This window comes from Chrysemys picta, chromosome 5 (assembly GCF_011386835.1).
Source record: "Chrysemys picta bellii isolate R12L10 chromosome 5, ASM1138683v2, whole genome shotgun sequence".
NCBI classification, from domain to species: Eukaryota; Metazoa; Chordata; order Testudines; family Emydidae; genus Chrysemys; species Chrysemys picta.
In genome coordinates this window covers 55,241,858-55,264,772 of record NC_088795.1, presented here as the reverse complement: position 1 = coordinate 55,264,772, position 22,915 = coordinate 55,241,858, and the positions used below count along the sequence as shown (strand labels likewise).

Here is a 22,915-nt window from a genome sequence, read left to right as displayed (position 1 = left end):
TATGAATGTGACACATACAAACAAACAAAAACTTACCATGTGGAGACGTTCCACCAGCTTTTGATCTCCAAGACAGTTATTTGTATCAAACCATGAATCGAAGTCCTATATTAAAATATTTTAAATATAGAAATCACTTTATTACACCAAGAAAGTTAATCTACTGCAATAATAAAGAAAGTAGCTCACCACATGACAGTTACAAATTCAATTTAAATTTCACAACGTAAGTATATTGATATGTAATCAGCTATACTAATATAAGCACATTTATACTAGGTACGACTGAATCCCCTTAAGAGGTTGTACTGCTTTAACTATGTCAGTATCTAGCCAGATATGGTTATAGCAATACAAAAACTGTATACAGCACCCTTAAGTTACAATACTGATTTTGTGACACTATACTCATTTCCACGTCCTGTCCAAAAAAACAGAATGACTTCACAACAGAAGCTGATATAGGAGGCAGACAGTTTGTTCAAAATCTAATAAGAGAAAAATACAGAAAGCAAACAGTCAGGTAAGTTGCTTTTGGAATCAAAGTGCTGTTTCTAGTTTGCTCCAATAGGAAGGTCATTTTTTCTCATGGTCACTATGGAAGATCTCGGTACACTCATCAGAGCATTTAATGTACCCGCTCTTTTCTGCTGAAGGGAGCCACCACAAGCAGATCTTCTATAGTAAGAATATCATTACCAGCTCTGGGCTGGATGCCACTGAGCATGTGATGGATGACAAAGATGGGGAGCTATGCCCACTAGCTGAATACATTGCAAAGCTTCTTCTCCCAGTGGGGTTAAAGCCCCAATTCAGCAAGGTACTTAAGCATAAGCACAAAACCTTAAGCAAAACAACCTTACTGAATCTGAACTTAAATGCACTGCCTTTGCAGCACCATCAGATGTGGGCACAAGGCACTCAAGCCTGGTAGTGAGTGCACTACACAACTGCATTGGCCTTCCCAACTCATATGGAATCAAAATCTTGCTAACTAAATTTCAAGATGTGAAGATTAAATAACAAAATGATTCTTAAAATCTGATCTGATAATAAAGTTAGTCATTTAAGATACCACAGTACATAATCCTCCTTTAAAAATCACCAGCATGAAATTTAATATCAAATCACAGTGACTGAAACACCCATTGTGTGTGTTAAATGGACAATAAGGTTTAAAACAACGTACAGCGGACAATATACCGGATGAATTCATCTACATACAGACGCTCCCGGGGTTACGCAAGACTTGACTTACGCAAATTCGACCTTACGCAAAAAGTTCCATAAGGCATAAATAAATTTTTCGAGTTGCGGAAAATAATGCCTAGTGTACGGAAATGCAAAGTACTGTACTGTAGTGCGGTGTGCGGAGGAATACAGCAGTAGCATCTCCTACAAGGGAAGGCTTTGCGCTCTCACAGCCTCTCAGTCTCGTGTTATTTCGGTGATACTGTATTTCTGTTATTTCACCCTATTATTTCATTCAAATCATGCCTGGAAAGCAACCAAGCGATAGCAAGAGTGCAGGACAGTTCATAAGTGAAAGAAGATTTAGAGCAGAAAATGTTGTAATTGTTTGTTTTTTTATGCTTGCACAATATACATTTCCAACTTACGTAAAATTCGGGTTACGCAAGGCTTTCCAGAACAGAACAATTGCGTAAGTCGGGGAGCGTCTGTACTATACCTTTCAACAACCAGAAATGAATGGACTGTCAATCACAACATAATTAACCAGGTCTATTAAAGTTATTTGTATTTCTCCCAAGTCAGTAAATTATTAAAAATTAAATGAACTCAGTTAAAGAAAAATAAGAAACATTACATCAGCTGAGTTAAAGACATCTGGCAAAAGAAAGTTGAGAAGTGCCCAGAGTTCATGCAAATTGTTCTGAAGTGGAGTTCCAGTTAACAGCAGCCGATTTGTTGTCTTGAATTCCCTCACAATTTCTGACAACTGAAAGAGATCAAGACAATTATCACAATTGTATTATTGTAAAGATGCTGTAATCTATGCAAATGTCTACTTTGAGTAAATTCTAAGTTACCTTTGATTTTTCATTTTTGATCCTGTGGGCTTCATCTATAACTAGATACCTCCAGTTAAATTTTTTGAACACAGATTTCTCTTTAATAAGCATTTCATATGATGTTACACAGACATCCCATTCTCCTGGCAACAATACATCTCGGACAAAGGCAGCCTAGTTAGAAAGGAAAAAAAAAAAATCTTGAAGATTAACTACCATATCTCATAACTAAACAAATCGAATATATTTTGTTTAGTATTCAAAACAAAGTTTCCCCCTCACACTGCAAAATTAGGGGTTAAAAATAAAAATTCATTGTAGTCTCAATGCGACAGATGTGCTTTCTAGTTTTAGGGATTTGCTAGACTGATCAAGTGCCAATATCTCATTTTTAAGTGGGGAAGAAAAGCAAGCTTCAGATATCAATCTTTAACAGAAGAGTAGGCATAAAAGTTTTTTAATGGATAAATCATAAGATTAAAAATTGTAAAGGAGCACTAACACCAGTAATTTTATAGTATTTCAATTGGATTAGAGCAATGGTCCCCAAACTGGGGGGCACAGAGGAATCTCTCTGCACCCCACTGTGGCTACTAGCCTTGACCCCTGGTTGAGGCTCTGCACCCACTCCTGCCCCTAGCTGTGGTCCCAGTCTTGGCCCCCTTACTCCTGTCTGCATCCCCACCTCCCGGAGCTTTGGTTACGCTCCTGGATCTGGGGGGTGGGCGTGGACAGAAGTAAGGGGAGGTGTGAAGTAAACAGTTTGGGGACCACTAGATTAGAGTATAACGGGTCTGGAGTATGTAAAGCAAATCCAAGCTGACACTGCTGGGCTAATTAAAAAACAAAACAAACAAAACAACTGAGCTACTGAGTGCGGTCATCTAGGGACTACAATACAGCCCAACAATGGATAATTCAAAAAGAAAGGTTATTTATGTGACAGTAACTGGACTTAGAGATGTGTGGTCCCTATCCTCTAATCCACTGCCAGTGCATATGCTCTTGAGACCAGAAGATTCTTGCTACCAGCATACATTAATCCATGCCTGAGCCCCTCTCCTCCTCGTGCTCTGAACCAAGGCCATGGTGGAGGAAGCACAAACCAACTGCCTCTTTAGTACCTTTTGATCACAAAATAACCCTAGGATTCGGTGCCAAAGAACAGGGGAAGAAGGGCGGGTAGCGGAATACAGATAGGGACCACATATCTTAAACAACTCCAGTTACTCTAAGGTACGTAACCTTTCATCTTCGAGTGATAGTCCTGATCTGTAGTCCACTGTGGGTGAGTCAACAAGTAGTATTCATTGAGCAGCAGGGTGCAAGGACCCATGCTGTACCACTGAATGGAGGACTGCTCTGCCAAATGATGCGTTAGCTGTAGAAGCTGCACTGAGTGCATAACATTTTGTGAATACAGCCCCATGTTGCCGCTTTACAGATTTCCAGGAGAGGCACTTCTCAAACTGAGGCTACTGATGCAGCCTGAGCTTTAAATGAGTGGGCCCTCTCACTCCTCAGGAGAGGAATTGCTGTTAACTCATAACAGAGCAACATGCAACCTGAAATTCAAATCAGACAGACTTTGGGATGAGATAGCTTCACAGTCTGCAAAAGATACAAATAATCTGATTTCCTAAAGGATTTAGTCCTTTGCAGGTAGAGTGTCAACGCTCAACTGACTATCCAGAGCGCAAAACTTCCTATCCTCACTGGTGGCATACAGCTTTGGGAAGAAGACAGGTAAATGAAGGATGAATTTCGGGTGTAAACTCAGAGACACACTGTCCCTATGGAAAGCTGTGTAAATCAGATTAGCCACAAGGGATCCCAGCTCACCTACTCTTCTGGCTGAAGTGATAGGTTCCTTAGCTCACCTATTGATTTGTGGTGGCTATGTCTAAGGATTCAAACGGAATCTTTATTAATGCTGATAGGACTAGACCGAGGTCTCAAATTGGGGTAGGTTTCAGTATCAGAGGAAAGGTTCTAACAATGTGCCTGTCACAGGATGGGTAAGGATAGAGTGATTGTCAAGCAAAGGGAACAGGTGCCGATACCAGCTATGTGCACCCAGAGATAGCTAAGAGAAAGACGTGAAGTCTTTAAGGACAGGAGGTATTTTCAGATGACAGGAATGTCGGAATCTTCTGGTGTTACCTGACAGTTTTGACTAGAGAGAAAATAAATAGATTCTACTTTGAGATGTAGCACATTCCTGTTGACACCTTCCTATTATTAAGGATATGCTTTTCTGAGCATGTCCTTCTAGGTTTGTTGCCCATCCAAATACCAGGCTGTTCGGTGAAGGAAAACTGGATTGGGATGCCTTTGTGCTGGGTCAATAGGTCCAGGAACAGCTGGATACGGATGCATGGATATGCTGACATTTGGAATGTCAGGAAACCAGAATTGTCTGGGCCATCTGGGAGCAATAAGCATCACCAAGGCTCTCTCTTGCTTGATCTTTCTGAGGGCCCAGGGTAAGAGTGGAAGAAGTGGGAAGGCGTATGTTAGTTGTCCCAACGATGGTACTAGAAAAGAGTCTCCTCGGGAGCCCCAACCTTGAGTCCCCAGAACAGTAGATTGGGCATTTCTTGTTCTCCTGACACACAGAGAGGTTCCAAGATAGGGGCCCCCATTGCTGAAATACATTATGAACTACTGAATCATGTAGCTCCCATTCATGGTCCCTGGAGAAGTGCCTGTTGAGGATATCTGCTAACTTGTTGTGTATCCCTGAAAGGTGCGCTGAGAAGAACAAATACATCAGCTCCAAAGAGTGACGACTTCTATACAAAGAAGGGGGGACCTTACTCCTTATTTACTGATGCAGAACACTTGTCATTTCAGACATGACTTGGACATGCAGGGTTAGAATAAATGGTATGAATCGTTTACAAGCCTCATGGACTACCCATAGCTCCAGAAGATTTCTGTGTAATTGAAATTTGGTGAGAGGAGGTCCATATACTTTGTGCTACATATTCATCCCAATGGGCTTCCCATCCTTTGTAAGGAAGTATTTGTGATCAATCTCTCTGTAGGTGGAGGAGGGACAAAAGGGGACCACATGCATACACTGCCTCCTTGTTCTCCCACCAGAAGAGGGAAGCTTGCACTAGAAGAGGGAATTTGTCCAAACTATTTACTCAGTATGTCGACTATCTGCATACAACCCTGCAGACATCAAAGGCAAAGTCTTGTGAAGGGTGTCACAAGTACACAAGGAGGAGGCAGGCATGAACAGACATCTGTGGGTGCAGCAGAAGTGGAGTGATGAGATTCTTTATCGACTGGAATCTGTCCTGAGGTAGGTAAGCTTGGCACTAATACAGTCCAGGGTTGCCCCGATAAAGTCTACAGTTCTTGGGGGAACTAAAATGGACTTTTCTACATTTGCTCTCCAAACGCAAGGGGGCGAAGTGGATCCTTTCTTTTTGCAGCACAGCAGTGTTGAACTTGTCACTGTCTTTGGTACCAACAACTCACCATGGTGTGATGGTACCACAAGTGCAGATGGCGTCTGCTTCCATTTCCCTACTGGTACCAGGGACAATTCCACTCCTGCATTAACACCGGTTTCTGGGCACTCTTGCTCTTTGGTGCCAAGAGACCAGTACCATGCTCTGAACTCCTGACATTCCTATATCAGGTTGCAGAGTCTCAGCTTAGAAGGTACCAGAAAAGAGGTTCTCTTCTTGGATGAGGATCTGGAGGGAGATTTTTTTCTTGCTTCTTGTGAGAGTGTTTCCGATCCTCTTCATCCCCTCATTTGGAGTCCTTGGTTCTACCCCTATCGGCCATGGAGCCAGCGATCACCGTGCTCCAAAGGGAACTTCTCAGTGGCTCTGCCCAATGTACAGTGGGGTTTGACAGGCCAACAGCAGATTGAGGGCCTCACAGCATGATCTATCAGGAATCTCAGAAACCTCTCAGGAGCTTGACAGGTTTGGCTTGGGAAAGATCAAACAGTGCACTTTGAGCTACCCCAAGGCAATACAGGCACTTGGGGTGGATGTCAATAACCAGAAAGGCTTGGGGTTGGCAAAAGCTCTTCTTGAATCCTGGGACCTTGGGCACATTAGCCTCCCCACATGGGGTTCAGATAGGGGGAAACTGACAGTCCAATGAAGTTTGAGAATCAAGCTAGGTATCTCCTTTACATATCACCACATCTACTAAAAATGCTGCAAGCCAAAATTACTCTTTCAGTGACACTTTTGCAACCACATTCTCTTCAATGGCTTTGCACAAGTATAATTGACTAGAATTTAGTAAGCAGTTCTGTTGATGCATGGTAATATTCTCTCTCTGCACTCTCCAACTCATGTTCTCAAGTGGATTTGCTCTGCACAGAGCAGAACAAAGCAAAAACCTGGTTTTGTCACTTGAATAAGATGACAGCTTGAACACAATGATTATCTAGATTAGGAAAAAGACGACGACAACAACATTACATTGGGACTGGAAAACAATTTTTCCCTAATCTAGAGAAAACCCACAGGGAACTGACCTGTTGAGTAGGGAGAGAGAGGTCACTATTAGATCAGAATCTCACTTTACAAGGGGACACAATTAGATTTTATTTTAGGAAAAGAGTTGTATGGAGAGAGAGTCCATACTCAGAAAATTTATAGCCACTGTTACAAGTAAGACCAAAGATTCCTATAACAGAGGGACTACAGAATGAGCTATTTCTCTTTTCTAGTTAGTTTATTTCATACATTTTGCACTTTGTATAGTTAGTTTCATCCCACCCCCAAAAATAAAGAGATCAGTTTCCACTGGTTTATATTGTGGATCTCCATAACACAAAAAAGGAGAAAATTAATTTAAAAGCAGGAAAATGTGACTGTAAAGTGACAAAAATCAACAGGTAAGCCTCAGAAGCAGGGAGTGCTTGAAATTATTTTTCTTTTTTAAAGTTGATTACATTTCAAATAATAGCATCCATTTTAGGTCTTATATTGACCACGTTACTGAATAGATTCGTATACTTTTATATGTTCATGTGTCAATTTTTGTTTGTCTGGGAACAAAAAAAGAAGGGGTGTCATCTAGTATCTAATACAGAGCACATCTGAGCCTAAGCTGAAAATTCTGTGGCATCTACTTCTGGAACCATTAGTCTGCCTCCTGAACAATCTACAGCAGTTACTTGTTGATTAGAAAACATAACAAGGTGGCAAGTTTATATGTTGGGTCCACCATATATGAATACTTTGGGGCAGGGGAGAAGAAAAATATGAATATGCAATAGAGTGTCTCATACTTACTCTTTGGTCTTTGTCACCTATCAAACAAACTGCTCGAAGTGTTGGTACCCATCTCTTGAACTCATTCATCCAGTTGTGTAAAGTGGATTTGGGAACCAATACCATGTGAGGGCCAGGAATATTTCTGTAGTGTTTCATGTACCCAAGAAGAGAAATCGTTTGCAGTGTCTTTCCAAGACCCTGTTAAGAGGTTAAAATTTATTTCTATTATTAATGGGGAAAGGTTCTCTCAAAAAAACGTTTATAGCAACTCAGTGGTAAACTTTAAAAAGGCAGGTGAAAACAAAACTAGCAAAAATCCCAACAGAGATCCCCAAGATACACTGACCTGACAGACAACTACTTAATTTATTTCACTGTTTGCTTTAAAAATAAGTTACTTTTTAAAAAAAGTTTTACGAACTAGTAAGTCTAACGTGACTTGCTAAAGAAGTACAGAAAAATTGCCTGCAGCATAAAATGAATGGAGGGTCTCTGTAATTTATGGTAGCGAACAGCATTTGAAACCTGATAGTTACTGGCTTGTAGAAAACACTAGGAACAGTATAGCAGATGCTTGTTAGTAGAAACGTATCTGCGCCCTTTTGCAATGTTGCTCCTAAGCGGCTGTTGCTGTTATAGGGAGTGTCGTCTGACCAAACACATATGAAGAGTTAAGGGTGTTTTGGAAGGGGTGGGGCAGCCACATTGTGGGGATGTGATATGGGGGAACCCCAAGTTTGGGAGAAATGGGGCAGGGGAACCCCCAGTCGGCAAAATGGCTGACCAAGCCCAGCTGCTGGGGAGAATCTGAGGATGCTCCTACAGGCAACTTTATGCTCCACCTTGAAGAGGGCACTGTTCACAGCCTGCAATGGAGGGGGGGGAAGGGGACAGGTTAGCAACATCCCACGGCAAAACAGCACACCCATACCTCACCATCAGCAAAGATGGAGAGGGGACAGCTCAATGCACATGCAGGTGGTCCCCGATACTCCCCACTGCAAAATAGCAACATATTCTCTCCCCCGCCCCACCAAAGCCAGATGCTAAGGGAGGAGGAAACCTTCCAGCTGTGCCTCTGCCGCTCCCCTGAGCCCTGCCCCGCCCCCCAAAATCCATCTCTTCCAGACCCTCCACAAAACTCCCCACCACACACATGCTCTCCATGCAGGCTCTGTCAGGCAGGGCAAATGGATGCAGCTGCGCTGAAGGGCCAAGGTCAGGAGGGGAGTTGAAAAATGCAGTTTGGAAGGGACAACTCCCCTAAATGCCACCCCCCCCCCAATCTCTGCCCTGGATGTGACATCACAGTGTCACAAATGTTGCTGTTACCAAGTGGACAATTCAGGGTAGGAAAAGTGTTCCCAGGGGAAATGTTACTCATAAGCAGCAGTTGCTCTTACAAGGTGTTGCTGCAAACAAGTGTCTACTTTATTTGAACAGACCAAAAAAAAAAAAAAAGCGCATCAGTAATCCATTAAGATCTTAAAACAAGAAAAGATAAAACTTGTAAAGATTCAAGTTGTTTTGGCTAGAAAACTAATGTGGGTCTATATTCTCAAATACATTAATGATGTCTTCAAATTTGGGTTCATAAAGTCAGGAACTTAAGTCCACAGCATTCAGGAACCTATATAAAGTGGCCTGATTTTCAAAGGTAATGAGCACCTGTAGATCCCCTGGACTTCAAATTGAGTTGGAGGTACTCGGCTCCACCAAGACCCAGGCCATTTATTTAGATGCCTCTAAATATGGATTCAGGGCCCATGAAGAACTCTGCACATTTTGACTTAAGTACTGCAAATTCCTGTTGAATGTATTCTATCCTTAACAGAAATACTAAATTTAAACAAGTTTATATAATTAGATACAAATAATTCTATTTTAATAGTTGCAGCTTGAGCCTAGACGGGCTGACAACACCTCTAAGTAGTAAATTTAACTAGCTGAATTTCCTACAGAGAACAATCTAGCAAATTTTTGGATAAAGTAGTTGTAGATTTCCACACCAGCTGCTCATAGTCCTCTTGTGTCCCATTAATGATGTACATTAAAATACTGTAGCAAGTGTTGTAGAGAAAGCTATAAAGTAAACGTATTTGCAACTGAAATGCTAATTTTAAGAAAAATGTTCTGTTCTTCCACGTTTTCTTCCCCTTCTGATCCACCCGTCCCCCATTTATTTTTAAAAAGCTTTTGAAATAATTAGGTTTGATCATGATCAAATATTTCATGCCCTGAGGTAGGCAGCAGCCTATCTTTTAGACTGCATCATGGTGCCATTCTTTCATTTTTTAGAACTTCATTTCATTGTGTTTCACGTTTCTGAGTTAAAATAATTCACTTAAGTAACTTGTTTTTTTGTAATTAGGCATAAGTATCTACGGCTAAACTACTGGAGACCAGAAAGTCTTACTCTTTATTGTCACTGTTTCTGACGTAATAAATTGGTGCTTTCAAATATCTGACCATTTTTCACCAATATCTGACTTGTCAATTGACTATTTTGGACTAGTCAAATGCCCAATCCTAGAAATAATTAAAAATACACATACTTTCAAAGTCAAGATGCAGGAATCAAATAAGACGACATTTAGAAGAGGAGATTTTTGTGTTTTGTTTTGTAAACAAAAAGTACATTTAATGCAATGGCAAAAAAAACCTACAAAATGAACAGCATCAAGAAAAATAAATGTGCAGGAGAGGAAGCAACTACTGAGTACATTTCAGTTAGCATTTATCAAAAAGAGTAATTTAGAGATTAACAAAAATAAACACCTAGAATGATATTCTAGAAAATTAAGATATTGATATCTAGCAAACAAAGATGCATCACAGACTAAAACTCAAATCCAGTTTATAAGCAGTAAGTGCTGTTTAATGATAAACAGAAGATAAAATAAGATTTTTGCATTGTCAATAAAAAAAATAATTAAAGTTTAACAGGAAATACTGAGGTCTGAAAATGCAGAGAAGATGGTAAAGTTAATTGCTGCAGAAAATGATTTTGACTGGATATCAGGAAAAAATATTTTATTTTAAAAATGATTATTTTTGTTTCCAGAACTCAACTTATGTTTCAAAAGAAATCAACATTTCCAGCTAGTGCAGAAGTAGTTTAGAAGGAAAAGGTTAAAAGCAGAACAGCTGCAAAGATAAATAAAAATTAAGTTTTAACTGATACTCACCATCACCCACAATCCAAATATTTGTAAGTTTAAAAGTTTTTCACACATTCTAGGTCAAGGGTCGGCAACCTATGGCATGCGTGCCAAAGATGGCACACGAGCCAATTTTTAATGGCACGCTACTGCCTGCCAGGGTCCCGCTCAGCCTGCTGCCAAACCCTGGCAGCGGGGTGAGCCAGACCCTGGCAGGCAGCAGCATGTCATTAAAAATCCTGCCCAACCCAGCCCACTCTTCTCCGCCCCCCACTCTCTCTGGCGGGGGCAGAAGCAAGCTTGCTCCTGCCGACAGCTGCTGTACAGCAGGCTCTGCCAGCAGCCAAGCTTCCCCCTCCCCCGCCTCTTCCCCCAGCGAGCTGTGTGGAGCCCCGCCTCCTCTCCCTCCCTGCCGCCGATGGCCCTTGCGAGGAAGGGGAGAAGAGCAGCCCCAGCGCCCTCGCTGCTCAGACCATTAAGGAGGCAGAGAAGGGGGGGTAAGAGCGGGGCGTATCCCTCCAGCCCCCTGCCGTGAGCCGCTCAGGGCAGGGAGCTGGGAGCACTCCCCCATATCCCAGCCCACCCCCCCAGCCCTCTGCCCTGACCCCTGCACCCCTGCCTCCTGCATCCCCCTCACACCCAATGCCCTGACTCCTGCACCCCCTCACATGCCCCCAGCCCTCTGCCCTGACCCCTGAACCCCCCTTGCACCCCAGCTCCCTGTATCCCCCCCACAGCCCCTGCCCTGACTCCTGCACTCCCCACATACCCAGCCCCCCCACACCCTATGCCCTGACTCTTGCACCCCCCCCACCCTGAGCACCAGGTTGGCAGCGGGCTGAGTGTGGCCAGCGGCTGGGACCCAGCTGGCAAGGGGCTGGCAGCTGGGACCCGGGCTGGCAGGAGTCAGCGGACGGAACCCCAAACCAGCAGCGGGCTGAGCCGCTCGGCCCGCTGATGGTCTGGGGTGCCGGCCCCTGGCCCTGCTTAGCCCGCTGCCAGTCTGGGGTTCTGGCTGCCGGCCCCTTGCCCGTGGGGGTTCCGGCCGCAGGCCCCGCTCAGCCCACTGCCGGCCTAGGTGAACGGAACCCCAGGCGTGCAGCAGGCTGAGCAGGCCGGCGGCTTAAGATCAGCATTTTAATTTAATTTTAAATGAAGCTTCTTAAACATTTTGAAAACCTTGTTTACTTTACATACAACAGTAGTTTAGTTATATTATATATAGACTTATAGAGACAGCTCTTCTAAAAACGATAAAATGTATTACTGGTACGCGGAACCTTAAATTAGAGTGAATAAATGAAGACTTGGCACACCACTTCTGAAAGGTTGCCGACTCTTGTTCTAGGTTATGGTAAACTTGCCTTATCTTTAATAAATGCTCCAGTTAGAACTGTAATTCTACCATCTGGTATAGAACAAACCTTGACCTTATCAAGCTAGACAGTGCAGCACAACGGGTAGCACCCTATGAAATGTCCTATTGTCAGTTCCCACTAGCAGAAGTGCTAATCTAGAGGAAACAGGCATTTTTGCAATCAAGTCAGCTAACCCTACTCACAACACTAAGTGTGCCACGCAGCACACTCTACAGCAATGACGACTGGAGGGGGAGTGGGGTTTTCTCTCTCACTGTATTAGGGTTCTAAAGTGATCAGGACCTGAGGAAAATGGCTTCCAACTGGTTCCCTGCAGCTGCCATTCTTTTTACACCTTAAAGGCTTCTTACCGTGAGAACTTTCTGAATACCACTCAAAATAGTTGCAGCTTTAAAATAATATAAAGGGCAGTCTGTTCCATAAAACAAACTTTTTCTGAGTTTGCATTTCCTTGAGGCAGATAAGCACACAGAAGTGATTCCATTTCTCAAAGGAAGCTATTCTATAGTTGACAACTGTTGGAGTAATGTCATGCATGTAGTTTTAACAAAAATGTTGTGTTATGAATTAACCACATTTTACAAAAAAAAATCATTCGAAGTGTATCATAACACGTAATCTCTTGCATTTTATCATATAAACAGCGTCTTTAAAAAAATTAACTAGACCTAAATCTGATTACACTTCGTGTCATGTTCCTTCTGCCTACACAGCCCCAACAACAAAAATTAGCAGCACTTACCATTTCATCTGCCAGGATACCATTGATGCCATTCTCATACAAAGAGATGAGCCAGTTCAACCCTCTGACCTGATAATCACGCAGTTTACCCCATTTTACATCTAAAAGTGAGGACATGCAAAAACAGATTAAAAGATTTGTAAAATATATTTGAAGCCATCACAGCATTCCCTTATTGCTAACTGACACTATTTCTTATCTAAAGGTTGGAGAATGTGACAGTAATACTTTCCAGAGAGCAATTAGGACATTACCAGCAGAGGCTGTGGCATTTCTTAATACAGGTCTCTGAGCCTGAAGAGTGATAGCATAAGGAGCATGTTTCCCTCAACATCACTAGATGTGCCAAAATTCTAATGTAATAATCTTAATTCAAATCTCAAACCCAAGATATAACCACCAAGCAATATCAGGTTAAAGTATATTATCTCTTCTCAAAATGTAAGATTAATCAATTAGATTAAGTTGTACTGGAAGACAGATTAGACTGGTGCTATACATGTAGTATGCATAATCTGAAAAATAAAACCCCACCAGTGGCAAGTACTGTATCAGTACATGTCTTTCAGAGTAAAATCCCTCCAGCTGCTGCCCTGAATCTTTTGAATAGGAGTCAAACTACATTACAGTAAATTTCACAATGCTACCAAGGAAAGCTACTTGCAGAAGCAATGTTGCTACTGGAAATATTCTGCTGAGGATGCAGGAAGGAGAGAGAAGAGTCCTATTTTTCTACCCCCAGCTGCAGAGAAGCAAGTCCTGCATCTGCTGTTCATAGCAGAAGTTATTGGAACTACACAGTGCAAAAATTCGATACTGTAGTGCAGGTATCAGGTCTTCCGCATAAATTATTTTTTACTGCAGAATCAAAACTCATCTTAAAAAAATTACATTTCCAGCCATATAGCAAGTTAAAGTTTAAACTGCCAGATCCTCAACCGATTCAGGAATAATCAAAATCTAAGAATTTGCACATTTAAAGTTTTCCATAAATCCGTGGTTTTCAAACTGTGGGTCGAGACCCAGTACTGGATCACCGAACATAAGGCATTGGGTCGCGGCGGCTCTGGTCAGCACCATCGACCGGGCTGTTAAAAGTCCCATTGGCGGTGTTGCCTGGCAAAGGCAAGCTAGTTCCTACCTGTTCTGACACTGCACTGCACCCCAGAAGCGGCCAGCAGCAGGTCCAGTTCCCAGGCAGAGGGACCACGGGGCTCCGTGCGTTGCCGCCACCCCAAGCACTGGCTCCGCACTCCCACTGGTTGGGACCTGAGAGGGCGGGCGGTGCCTGCAGGCGAGAGCCGCATGGAGCCGCTTGCGTGCCTCTGCCTAGGATCTGATCTACTGCTGGCCGCTTCTGGGGCGCAGTGTGGTCCGCAGTGCCAGGACAGGCAGGAAGGCTGCCTTTGCACCCCCGCTGCACCGCTGACTGGAAGACACCCAATGTAAGCCCATGCCCCAATCCTGCACCCAACCCCCTGCCCCAGCACTGAGCGCCCCCCGACATCCCTCCCCTCATCCCCAGCTCCACTGGGTTGCAGGCATCAACAATTTTCTTCAATTGGGTCTCCAGAAAAAAAGTTTGAAAACCACTGTTCTAGATTATGAGGATCTTGCAGGAAAGACATCCTCCTCAGGAATGCAAGAATATTAGAAATAGAAGAATTGTAGAGTCCACTGAGATTTTACCAAGAACAAAGAACGAAAGAGCAAACCTTACATGATGGAGAATCTTCAAATCGAGTGCATATGTTAGTTGCCTTGGAGCTTTCTGTCAACAGCTCCTCATCTTCTTCCTGTTCTGTTCTACGATGTCGATAGCTAAAAGATCAAAAGTAAAATATAAAACAAATTTCAAACTAGATTGAGAAGACACCAGACTGCTCCATAATAAAATCGTGATACCATTCTTGATAGAGGTAACAAGAGTGGTCTGAAGAAACTTGCAGGCTGATTTCGTATAAATATTTGCAATATACTTTGTAAGACTATGCTGTGGATAATTACTCTTTCCAATTTTAAGCTCATCTACTGTTTTGTGTCACTATGTTTGCTGATTTATGTTGATCTGAGTATTTAATACTGTGCTGACAGCTCAACTTCCAGCTGCATTTATTTGTGTATAAAAGAAATAGTCTCTCTCCTTCTGTTACTACCAAAGCTCCAATATGAGGGATGGCAGCAAAATGCTTGGAGGAGAGCAGAAATGCAAAGACTATGGGAAGGGTGCTAACATTAGCCTCTAACAGGGAGGTTGTACTTTTAACAGGCAGTTCCTAAGCTTCTGCAAAGCTTCCCAGAGGCAGCTGCTCTAGAGCTCTCTTTCAGGAGTTAGAAAAAAATCTACATCTTTATAAACAGCAACAAAGGTAAAAACAAAATATATTTCTTTTTAGATTTTGGTTCACCTATAAAATTCAGTACACTTGGATTTCCCAAGAGCCATTACATTTATTCTCTCCCACCCACACACGCCTTCTTTCTTCACCACCCCAAAAATTATTTGGATTCTGACCAAACTTCAATTTATAAACAGTGGGTTTTTTTGTTGCAAAATGACTTCATTTTATAAATGCTGAATATGTGTCTAAAAAAACAAGGCCAAAACATCAGCAATTTTGAGAAAATAAAGCAAAATACCCTACAGCATCACTCATCTTTTAAAGGAAGGTAAAGTTTGTACCTGCAAAAAGATACAAAAACATACTGCAAGCATAACTAGAATAAGAGGTATTACTTACTCGCCAACTGACAGCAGATTCTGTTTCTCGTCCTTTTTTATTCGTGGACGTCCTGGTTTCATTTTCAAAGGTGAAGTTGGAGTCTTTTGAGCAGCAGGCTGAATGAAATGCGCAAACAGCTCAGTCTGCTTTAACAGATACTCAAATCTGTTTGCTCTGTCTGTTTGCTGTTGATATAATGAAAAACAAGTCACTTGAGCAAGTGAGACATTACAATATGCTCGTATTATAAAAATGTAGAATCTAGAGTTACAATGAATGGCTTAGAATTATTCAAATTCGAATGTATATTCTTTAAAATAGGTAGCTACAAAAATTAATGGCTGTGAAATGGATTTGATCCCATCAAACAAGAGCCCATCAAATATCCCAGAATAAGTCTAGGCCAAGGTCACAGAGGACACCTGAATAAGACTGAAATCTAACTTTGAGACCAGGAATCTCCAGAATACAAATTGCTGTGTGCAAGACTGAAGAAACCCCTGTATATGAGAAGTCCAGTTTATTACGGTGAAGCACCAATAGGCTGAAGACGACCTTTTTGTAAGTGAACCAATGTAGAGTTGTCAGTGTGCAGACTCACAAAGGTAACTGTTTTAATGCAACTGCTGTCCATAACTTTGGCAGGAAACAGCTGTATTAAACAGACAAAGACCCTTAATTTTCAATGTTAGTAATTCAGTATCATGTGGGTAGCAGTGAACTGAGAACATCCACTTCAGTTTCACTCTTCTGCAGCTTAGTAAAGCTATAAGCAGACACAGGTACTTGAGTTATTAATAGGAAGGATGTAAAAAAGGAAGCTTTGACAGGAGAGTAGATAGGGTAGTGGATGGCCTCATTCCCTACATACTAGCCAGAGCTTGACAGAAGATCATCCATTAACTTGTTATGAATGCTAGCAACATCCCCTTTTAAAGCAGCTAGTGACATCCCCTTTTAAAGGGGAGGAGAAAGAGGGGGCAAGTCTTCCCAGCAGTGTTGCCTATAGACCTCAGATCTTCTATATCAGGTTCTGAGGTCTACTACATTTTGCAAGCCTTGGATTAAATCACCAACGCAAGGTCACACTATGAAACAGAGAGGCAGGATTTGAACTCAGAATTTGCTGCCTTTCAGTCTAATACTCTAGTCCACTAAATCACGCTACCTCAGAAGAATCTACCTACTTTGAAGCCTTTCCATCTCAAATCCATTTTGCCTGGTAATGAATACAACTTCAGAGAACTTTCAGCACCAACAGAGCCTTCTGCTGCGTAGCTTTTTATCCTTCTTCCCTCACATTATGACTACCTCTCTTTTACTGTATAGGGCAGTGGTCCCCAAACTTTTTATGGCCACACCCTCCTTACCCCTGTTGCCCCCTGCCTGCCCCCTCCCCGTCAGAGGGCGGGGCTGGAGCAGGGAGCAAAGCTGCAGCTGGGGGGGAAGAGTGAAGCCACAGCCAGATGCCAAGGCCACAGCAGAGCTGGGAGCGGGGCTGGGTGGCACTCCCTCCCTGCCCCCCGTGCAGGCTGGCCCAGCTCTGCCCCTCCAGAGTTCCCCCACGCCACTCTAGGGTGGTGGCGACCCACAGTTTGGGGACAACTGGTATAGGGCTATAGCGTTTGAAGTCAAAAATATGAAATTGTGATCTTTTTTCTAGAGCAGGAAAATAAAGGTCATGATCATTAGACTTTATCTGACCTATATGTTAAAAAAGTCATGGAGTAATCCTATGGGGTTTTGATTTAAGATACTGATGGGCTCCCTCAGACCAGATGTAAGTTCCTGTTTCAGAGGGTGAATGATTATTTCTCAGCTTCTCTTAAGGTGGCCTGAGCCCTTTGCAGGACCTGGCACGACTGCCTCAAGAGTCTATAGACACAGCTCTAAACTAGCCAGAGGATGCATAACATATGTGAAGTGTTCCCTCCCTCCGGAAGCTCAATACATCACCACCATTCCATTCCCAACAGAAGTGAAAAGAATCAAGTTCTGAACAGTGTCACAACGCAGATCTTCACATTACACCACTCCTTGTAAACTCCTACGACATCTCACTTAATTTAGACCACTAAAAATTGCAGAAGCTTGTACCATTTCAAGGGGAGTGAGGAAATAAGGGAGGAGTAGAGGACAAAATATGAAGAGGACAGCCTACAAATCTCAAAATTAAGATTTCTGCAGAAAAGCCTAGTCAAAATACAAGGAACCAAGTTAAAATGTCTCAAATAAGAGCAAGAAATTAACTTTTCTATAAAAAGCAGTTACATCAATGGTGGCTATTTGTACCATATTGCACATGTGCTCAAAATTACACACCATTTTCTCTTCATATGTAGGATCTGGTTCCTGGATTTCTTTTTGTTTTCCTGGTGATGAATCATCAAAAACTTCCTAGAAGGAAAAAAAATTAAAAACAAATTGAATTCTCCTTTATAAAGATATCCAGCCTTGCGCAATCATCTTATTTTGTTCATGTTACCATTTAGCCAGAGTATGACACCTCTATCTCAATTCCTTGATACATTCAAATCAAGATCAATTTTACTTATCAAGAATTGCTGTTGTTTTAATTTTAGTTTTGACCTAGGGGCAGGGTGGCAAGTTAAGGAGGCGGTGCTATTTGATTTTCTTTTGCCTACCAAGCCAACTAATTACCACTGATGATTAGATTTAGGATAGAAAAACAAGTCTCCATTAAATAACTTGATTCTACCCCACACACATTTCCCTTTTTGGAAAGGGGGGTGGAAGGGGGGCAAAGGTATTTTCTTTGACTACCCTTTCAGATAGGGAATAAATAAAATCCCATTCTCCCCTCTGGCAATAAAGTATTCTGCTTCAACACCATAACCCCACCACATGAGTGCATCTTTATTAACAATTTATTAGTTTCACTCTGCTTCTGGTGCCAGGAACAGAGGCAATGTGTACTGGAGGTGGAAATACTACTGGCATGATCCTCCCCCCTGCAACTGTCCTGAAGAGGCATTTTACAACATATGTTCTGAAGGAGGTTGGGGAAGAGAATGAGATATCTACAGACAATTACCATCCACCATCTGTTTAGAATAGATGGCCTACACAAAAAGTTATTTACCTCGCTTCCGTCCATACTGGCCAGTGGGGAATGGACAAGTGATATCAAAACAAAACAGGCAGGAACATGCACAAAGCAAAGAATGGGACAGAAAGACTTCTCCTTTTTATATACAGTAACTCCTCACTTAAAGTCATCCCAGTTAACGTTGTTATGTTGCTGATCAATTAGAGAACATGCTCGTTTAAAGTTGCACAATGCTCCCATATAACGTTGTTTGGCAGCCACCTGCTTTGTCCACTGCTTGCACAAAGAGCAGCCCGTTGGAGCTAGCTGGTGGGGGTTTGGAACCATGGTGGACCAGCAGCCCCCATGTCAGCTCCCCGCCCCCCTAAGTTCCCTGTGCAGCAGCCACCCAACAGGCTATCAATTATCAATTGCCAGCAGTTCAGCTGTCCCTCCCTCCTCTGCCATATGCTGCTCCTGCCCTCTGCCTTGGAGCTGCTCCCAGGAGCGTCCTGCTTGCTGTGCGGAGGGGGAGGAGGGAGGGAGAGAAAAAGAGGGGTGCTAATGTCAGGGTGTTCCCCTCCCCCCTGCTCCTGCCCCCCGCTTACTCCATCTCCATAGAGCGGGGAGGGGGACACAACAGGGCTCAGGACAGAGGGAGCTTGCTCGCAGCAGCTGCTGTCTCAACTTGATCTACTTAAAAAGGCAATGTACTTAGAGTGGGGTCAGCATACTTAAAGGGGCAATGCACACTCTCTCACAGTGTGTCTCTCTGTCTGCCATGCTGTCTCCCCTCCCTCTATTTGTGCTGCCTTGTAGAGTGTGAGGCTACATTAACAACGTGTTAACCCTTGAGGGCTCAGCCGAGTGCTAGTTCATTGTTTAGCAGTAAGGCATTCACTGGGAAATATCCCACCCTCTGACTTCACCACCTCAACCAAGCTTAACAATCATCATTGCTGTGTACAGTATTAAATTGTTTGTTTAACACTTGTGTGAGATAGATATCTATAGATTTAGATATAGTCTTTTGTCTAGTGAAAAAAATTTCTCTAAATCCTAAATCCCCCTCCCCCTTTACATTAATTCTTATGGGGGAAATTGGATTCGCTTAACATCGTTTCACTTAAGTCACATTTTTCAGGAACATAACTACAACGTTAAACGAGGAGTTACTGTATCAAGTATTGTGCCAAGGCAAAACATATCAAAAGGGGATATGAAAGTGTAAAAGCAAAATTTTAATTTGCCAGTCAAAATGCGAAGGATCCAACAGAAAAAAAGGTGGAAAATCCACTGCACTAAGACTGGTTCTCAACCTTTTCTATACCAGACTGTGCTGCCCATCTAGCCAGGGTCTACCTGGGAACCCTCTCTTGCTTTACGCTAAGAGACAAGCAGAACTGTTGTGAACCCTGCACAGGAGATAGACACTTCTGACAAGTTATTCACATTAATCTATACACACACAAATGATAACACTGTAGAACTTTAAAAAGACAATGGGCAGCAACTGTAGACGGAATTTAGGCAAGCATTTTCCTCCTAACATGCCAATAAGATTTTGAAACTAAGAGTACACAAAATAGTCATGACACCATTAAACACCTTCAACCAAATTTGAATTCAAATAATTCTTGAATAGTTCTTTTTTCCTCTTTTGAAAGTGTAACATTTATTTCCATTATATGCTGCTGAGCCTCCTCTGTATAAGAAGGAACTGCATGATCAAAAATTCTCAGATGAAAATTTCCTCTAAGTATGGCATGTTTTCCAAGCTATACTTTCTATCCAAAGAAGAAAGTGTCATTGCTCTTCATGGCTTCCTAGGATGTGTCTACATTAGCATTTTTCCTTCAAGTCTCCTGCCACGGATAGCAACAAGATTCCCTGTCCACCAACATTTTTATCCCCATATCTCCTCTAACCCTTAGAACACCAGCTTTCTTATCACTGTTACTAACAGAAGAGTTACATCAGTAGTGGTGCAATGGTGGGAGATTAAAAAAAAAGCTAGTGTAGATAAGACCCTAGTAGCTTCATATAGGATGAAGGAAGTGAGTTTATGGCTGGGATCTGATTGCCTTTTTGGCTAGTTAAGCAATCTCAGGGGAAAAAAGAGCAAGTCTGGTAACAACAGCTAAAGGCCTTTAATTCTGAATCAACGTAAATCAATATTCCAGAGGAAGGAGGCAGAGCACTTATAAATCTTCATCAGGAAACTTTCCAATCCAGTTAAAAAAAGAAACACCAGATATAAATATGTCAAGAAATATTTAAATAAACATCCAAAGTAGTCTGGTTTCTTCTTAATAGAACTATAACTTTACAAAAGACAAAAACCACATACATCAAAAATCCTTGTTTAATAGCTTCCCACTTAACTTTTACATTTTTTTAAACAGCCCTAACTCTGTGTTGCCTTACTTTTGTAGGTTTAAATAGTATTTATTACCCCAATGCTTTAGTTATTTGCTCATCTAAAGGAGCTACTTAAAAATATAGAATTTGCAAACTACTCGGATTAAGTAGGTTGACTATAAAGCATGATTCAAAATGTGAAACATTCAGCAATTAAAAAAGACAAACTAGTGTCCATGAATGGACAAAGAAACAAATGCTGTTATGAAACAATTATCTCTAAGTATTGGTTCAAATCCCAGGTTTTCCTAAATCCTGGAAATTTCTGGATTAGGCACCTGTTACCAAAATAAGACATTTCAGATCACAGAAATTGCCACTGATTTATAAAATGTTGCCAGAAAACTCAGCTAAACACAAGTCTCTGTTTGTTAAAGACTTTGTTAAAGTGGGATGCTCACTTTGGAAGAGAAGACGAATGAATTCAACATCAGCGTGTGAGGATTTGAGCTTCCCTTCAAAAATCAAGAAACATCGACAGGCTGCACTTTGACTAACTGACGATTTAAAAAAAAAACAATCTGAAATGTGGTGTTCTCGTCTTTCTAGAAGTTTGTAGTACATCAACGGGGGGAGGGGGACCTCTTGTTTGAATGGATGGATGTACACAGCGCCCACCGAACTGACAGGCAGGGCAGTGAACAGAAAAAGAGCAACAACAGTGAAGGGAAGTTGAGAGAGAGGAGACGCTACTTTCTGCTCAAGGAGTGGGAAGCATTTGTAACAGCTGCTCTTTATGCCGAGACGGACGCCCGTTTCCCGACCGGCCGTCCCCCCCCCATTCATTCATTAACCGGGGAGAGGAAGGCGCCGCGCACACGCTGTGCTAGGTAGGCGGCCAGCTAGGGAGGCAACGCCACTGCCGCTCTGCGCCTCCTCACACACACACATGCTGCTGAGGGCTCCTCATCCGCCCGCCCGCTCTATTGTTTCTGTCCCACGCGGCTCACGCACCCAGCCCTCGTGGCACGGCACGACGGGCGGCGGGTAGAAAGGGGGTCGGACGCCGGCTACCGCGCGGCGCTGCGAACAGACCGGGGGGCTCTGCCCGGCTCATCCCCGCCCCGGGCCCCTTCTCCCCAAGTGGGGGTTGGGGGCAGAGGAGCCCCGAGTGTCCGGAGGGGACCGCTGGGACAGGGGCAAGAGAACCCCGGAGCGGGAGTCGGGGAGTGCTGGGAGCGGGGCACCGCAGCCCAGGGCGGTCTCTCCTAGCTCACGCTCTTGTTCCTCTGGGGTGCGTGGGGGTGGGGGGGTCGCCTCACCTCCATGTCAGCTTCGCCCCCGGCAGGAGGTGGTGCCCCCGCGGCCTCGCTGCCGTTGTTAGTGGTCGCGGGGGGCGCGGTGCTGGCGGGGGGCAGGGTCTCATCCGGCGGCGGCGGCTCCTGCTGCCCGGCGGACATGATCCCGGTGTGCCCGCCCCGCAGACAATAGCGGGCCGGGACCCCGCTCCCGCCGCGCCGGTTGGACGCGGAGGAGGAGCGACCCTTTACGCAGCTGCTGACGGGACCGGCTGGAGGGGATGGGGGGCGTCGCTCACAGACTCCGCGCTGAGGCCCCCGTCACTGCTGCCGCCCCGGCTTTCTCAGCGCGCTCCCCACCAACCAGGAACCAACCCAGCCGGCTTCCAGATCTCGCGAGACCTCTAGCAGGGAGTGAACGAGCCTGCGCGGCCACACGTCCCCTGTTGGGCAAGCCCCACAGACCCACGAGGTGCTGCTACTACTACGAGTCTCCTACGAAAAAGGGGGCGGGGCCGCGCGAGGAGTTGGGTCGGGACAACCGCAGGCTTACTGCGTCACTACTTCTTCTCCCCCTCCCCCACGCAGAGAGTAAAAGGAGCGGCGAGGCAGAGCCTAATGGAGCTCCTCCCCCCCTGCGAGCGTCACACCTGGGGGTTTTAGCCCAGGGTAGGCAGCGGGTTAGGTCATGTTGCAGGGCCCGGGGGAGGGCGGCGGCGGCACGACACCGGGTACGTGTTCGTGGTGGGTTGCGTTAGGACGGCCTGGTGAGGCAGCGCGTTAGGGCCAGTCCCACGCAGTTCTGGGGTCGGCCCCCCCGCAGCTGTTATGTTAATTTTTTAAAAATTACCTTTAAAATCACAGCTGCCTCTGTTTACGTGCCGGTGTATCAGCAGTACACCCAA

General features: G+C 43.8%; 1 protein-coding gene across 2 annotated transcripts in view; it reads right to left on the bottom strand.

Moving 5' to 3' along the window:
• The window catches only part of SMARCA5 (SWI/SNF related, matrix associated, actin dependent regulator of chromatin, subfamily a, member 5), a 46,980-nt gene extending 24,565 nt beyond the window's left edge, over positions 1 to 22,415 (bottom strand). The window contains exons 1-9 of one of the 2 annotated variants that reach the window (XM_005284304.5): positions 22,035 to 22,415; positions 17,625 to 17,699; positions 15,321 to 15,487; positions 14,300 to 14,400; positions 12,580 to 12,680; positions 7,316 to 7,495; positions 2,052 to 2,207; positions 1,829 to 1,960; positions 37 to 105 (exon numbers count right to left, since the gene is read on the bottom strand). In XM_005284304.5, coding sequence (XP_005284361.1) covers positions 37 to 105; positions 1,829 to 1,960; positions 2,052 to 2,207; positions 7,316 to 7,495; positions 12,580 to 12,680; positions 14,300 to 14,400; positions 15,321 to 15,487; positions 17,625 to 17,699; positions 22,035 to 22,172 — 1,119 coding nt within the window. In that variant the 5' untranslated portion in view covers positions 22,173 to 22,415. The remainder of the gene's footprint in view (positions 1 to 36; positions 106 to 1,828; positions 1,961 to 2,051; positions 2,208 to 7,315; positions 7,496 to 12,579; positions 12,681 to 14,299; positions 14,401 to 15,320; positions 15,488 to 17,624; positions 17,700 to 22,034) is intronic. The other variant, XM_065597762.1, reaches the window with a different exon arrangement.
• Between the last annotated feature and the right edge of the window lie 500 nt (positions 22,416 to 22,915).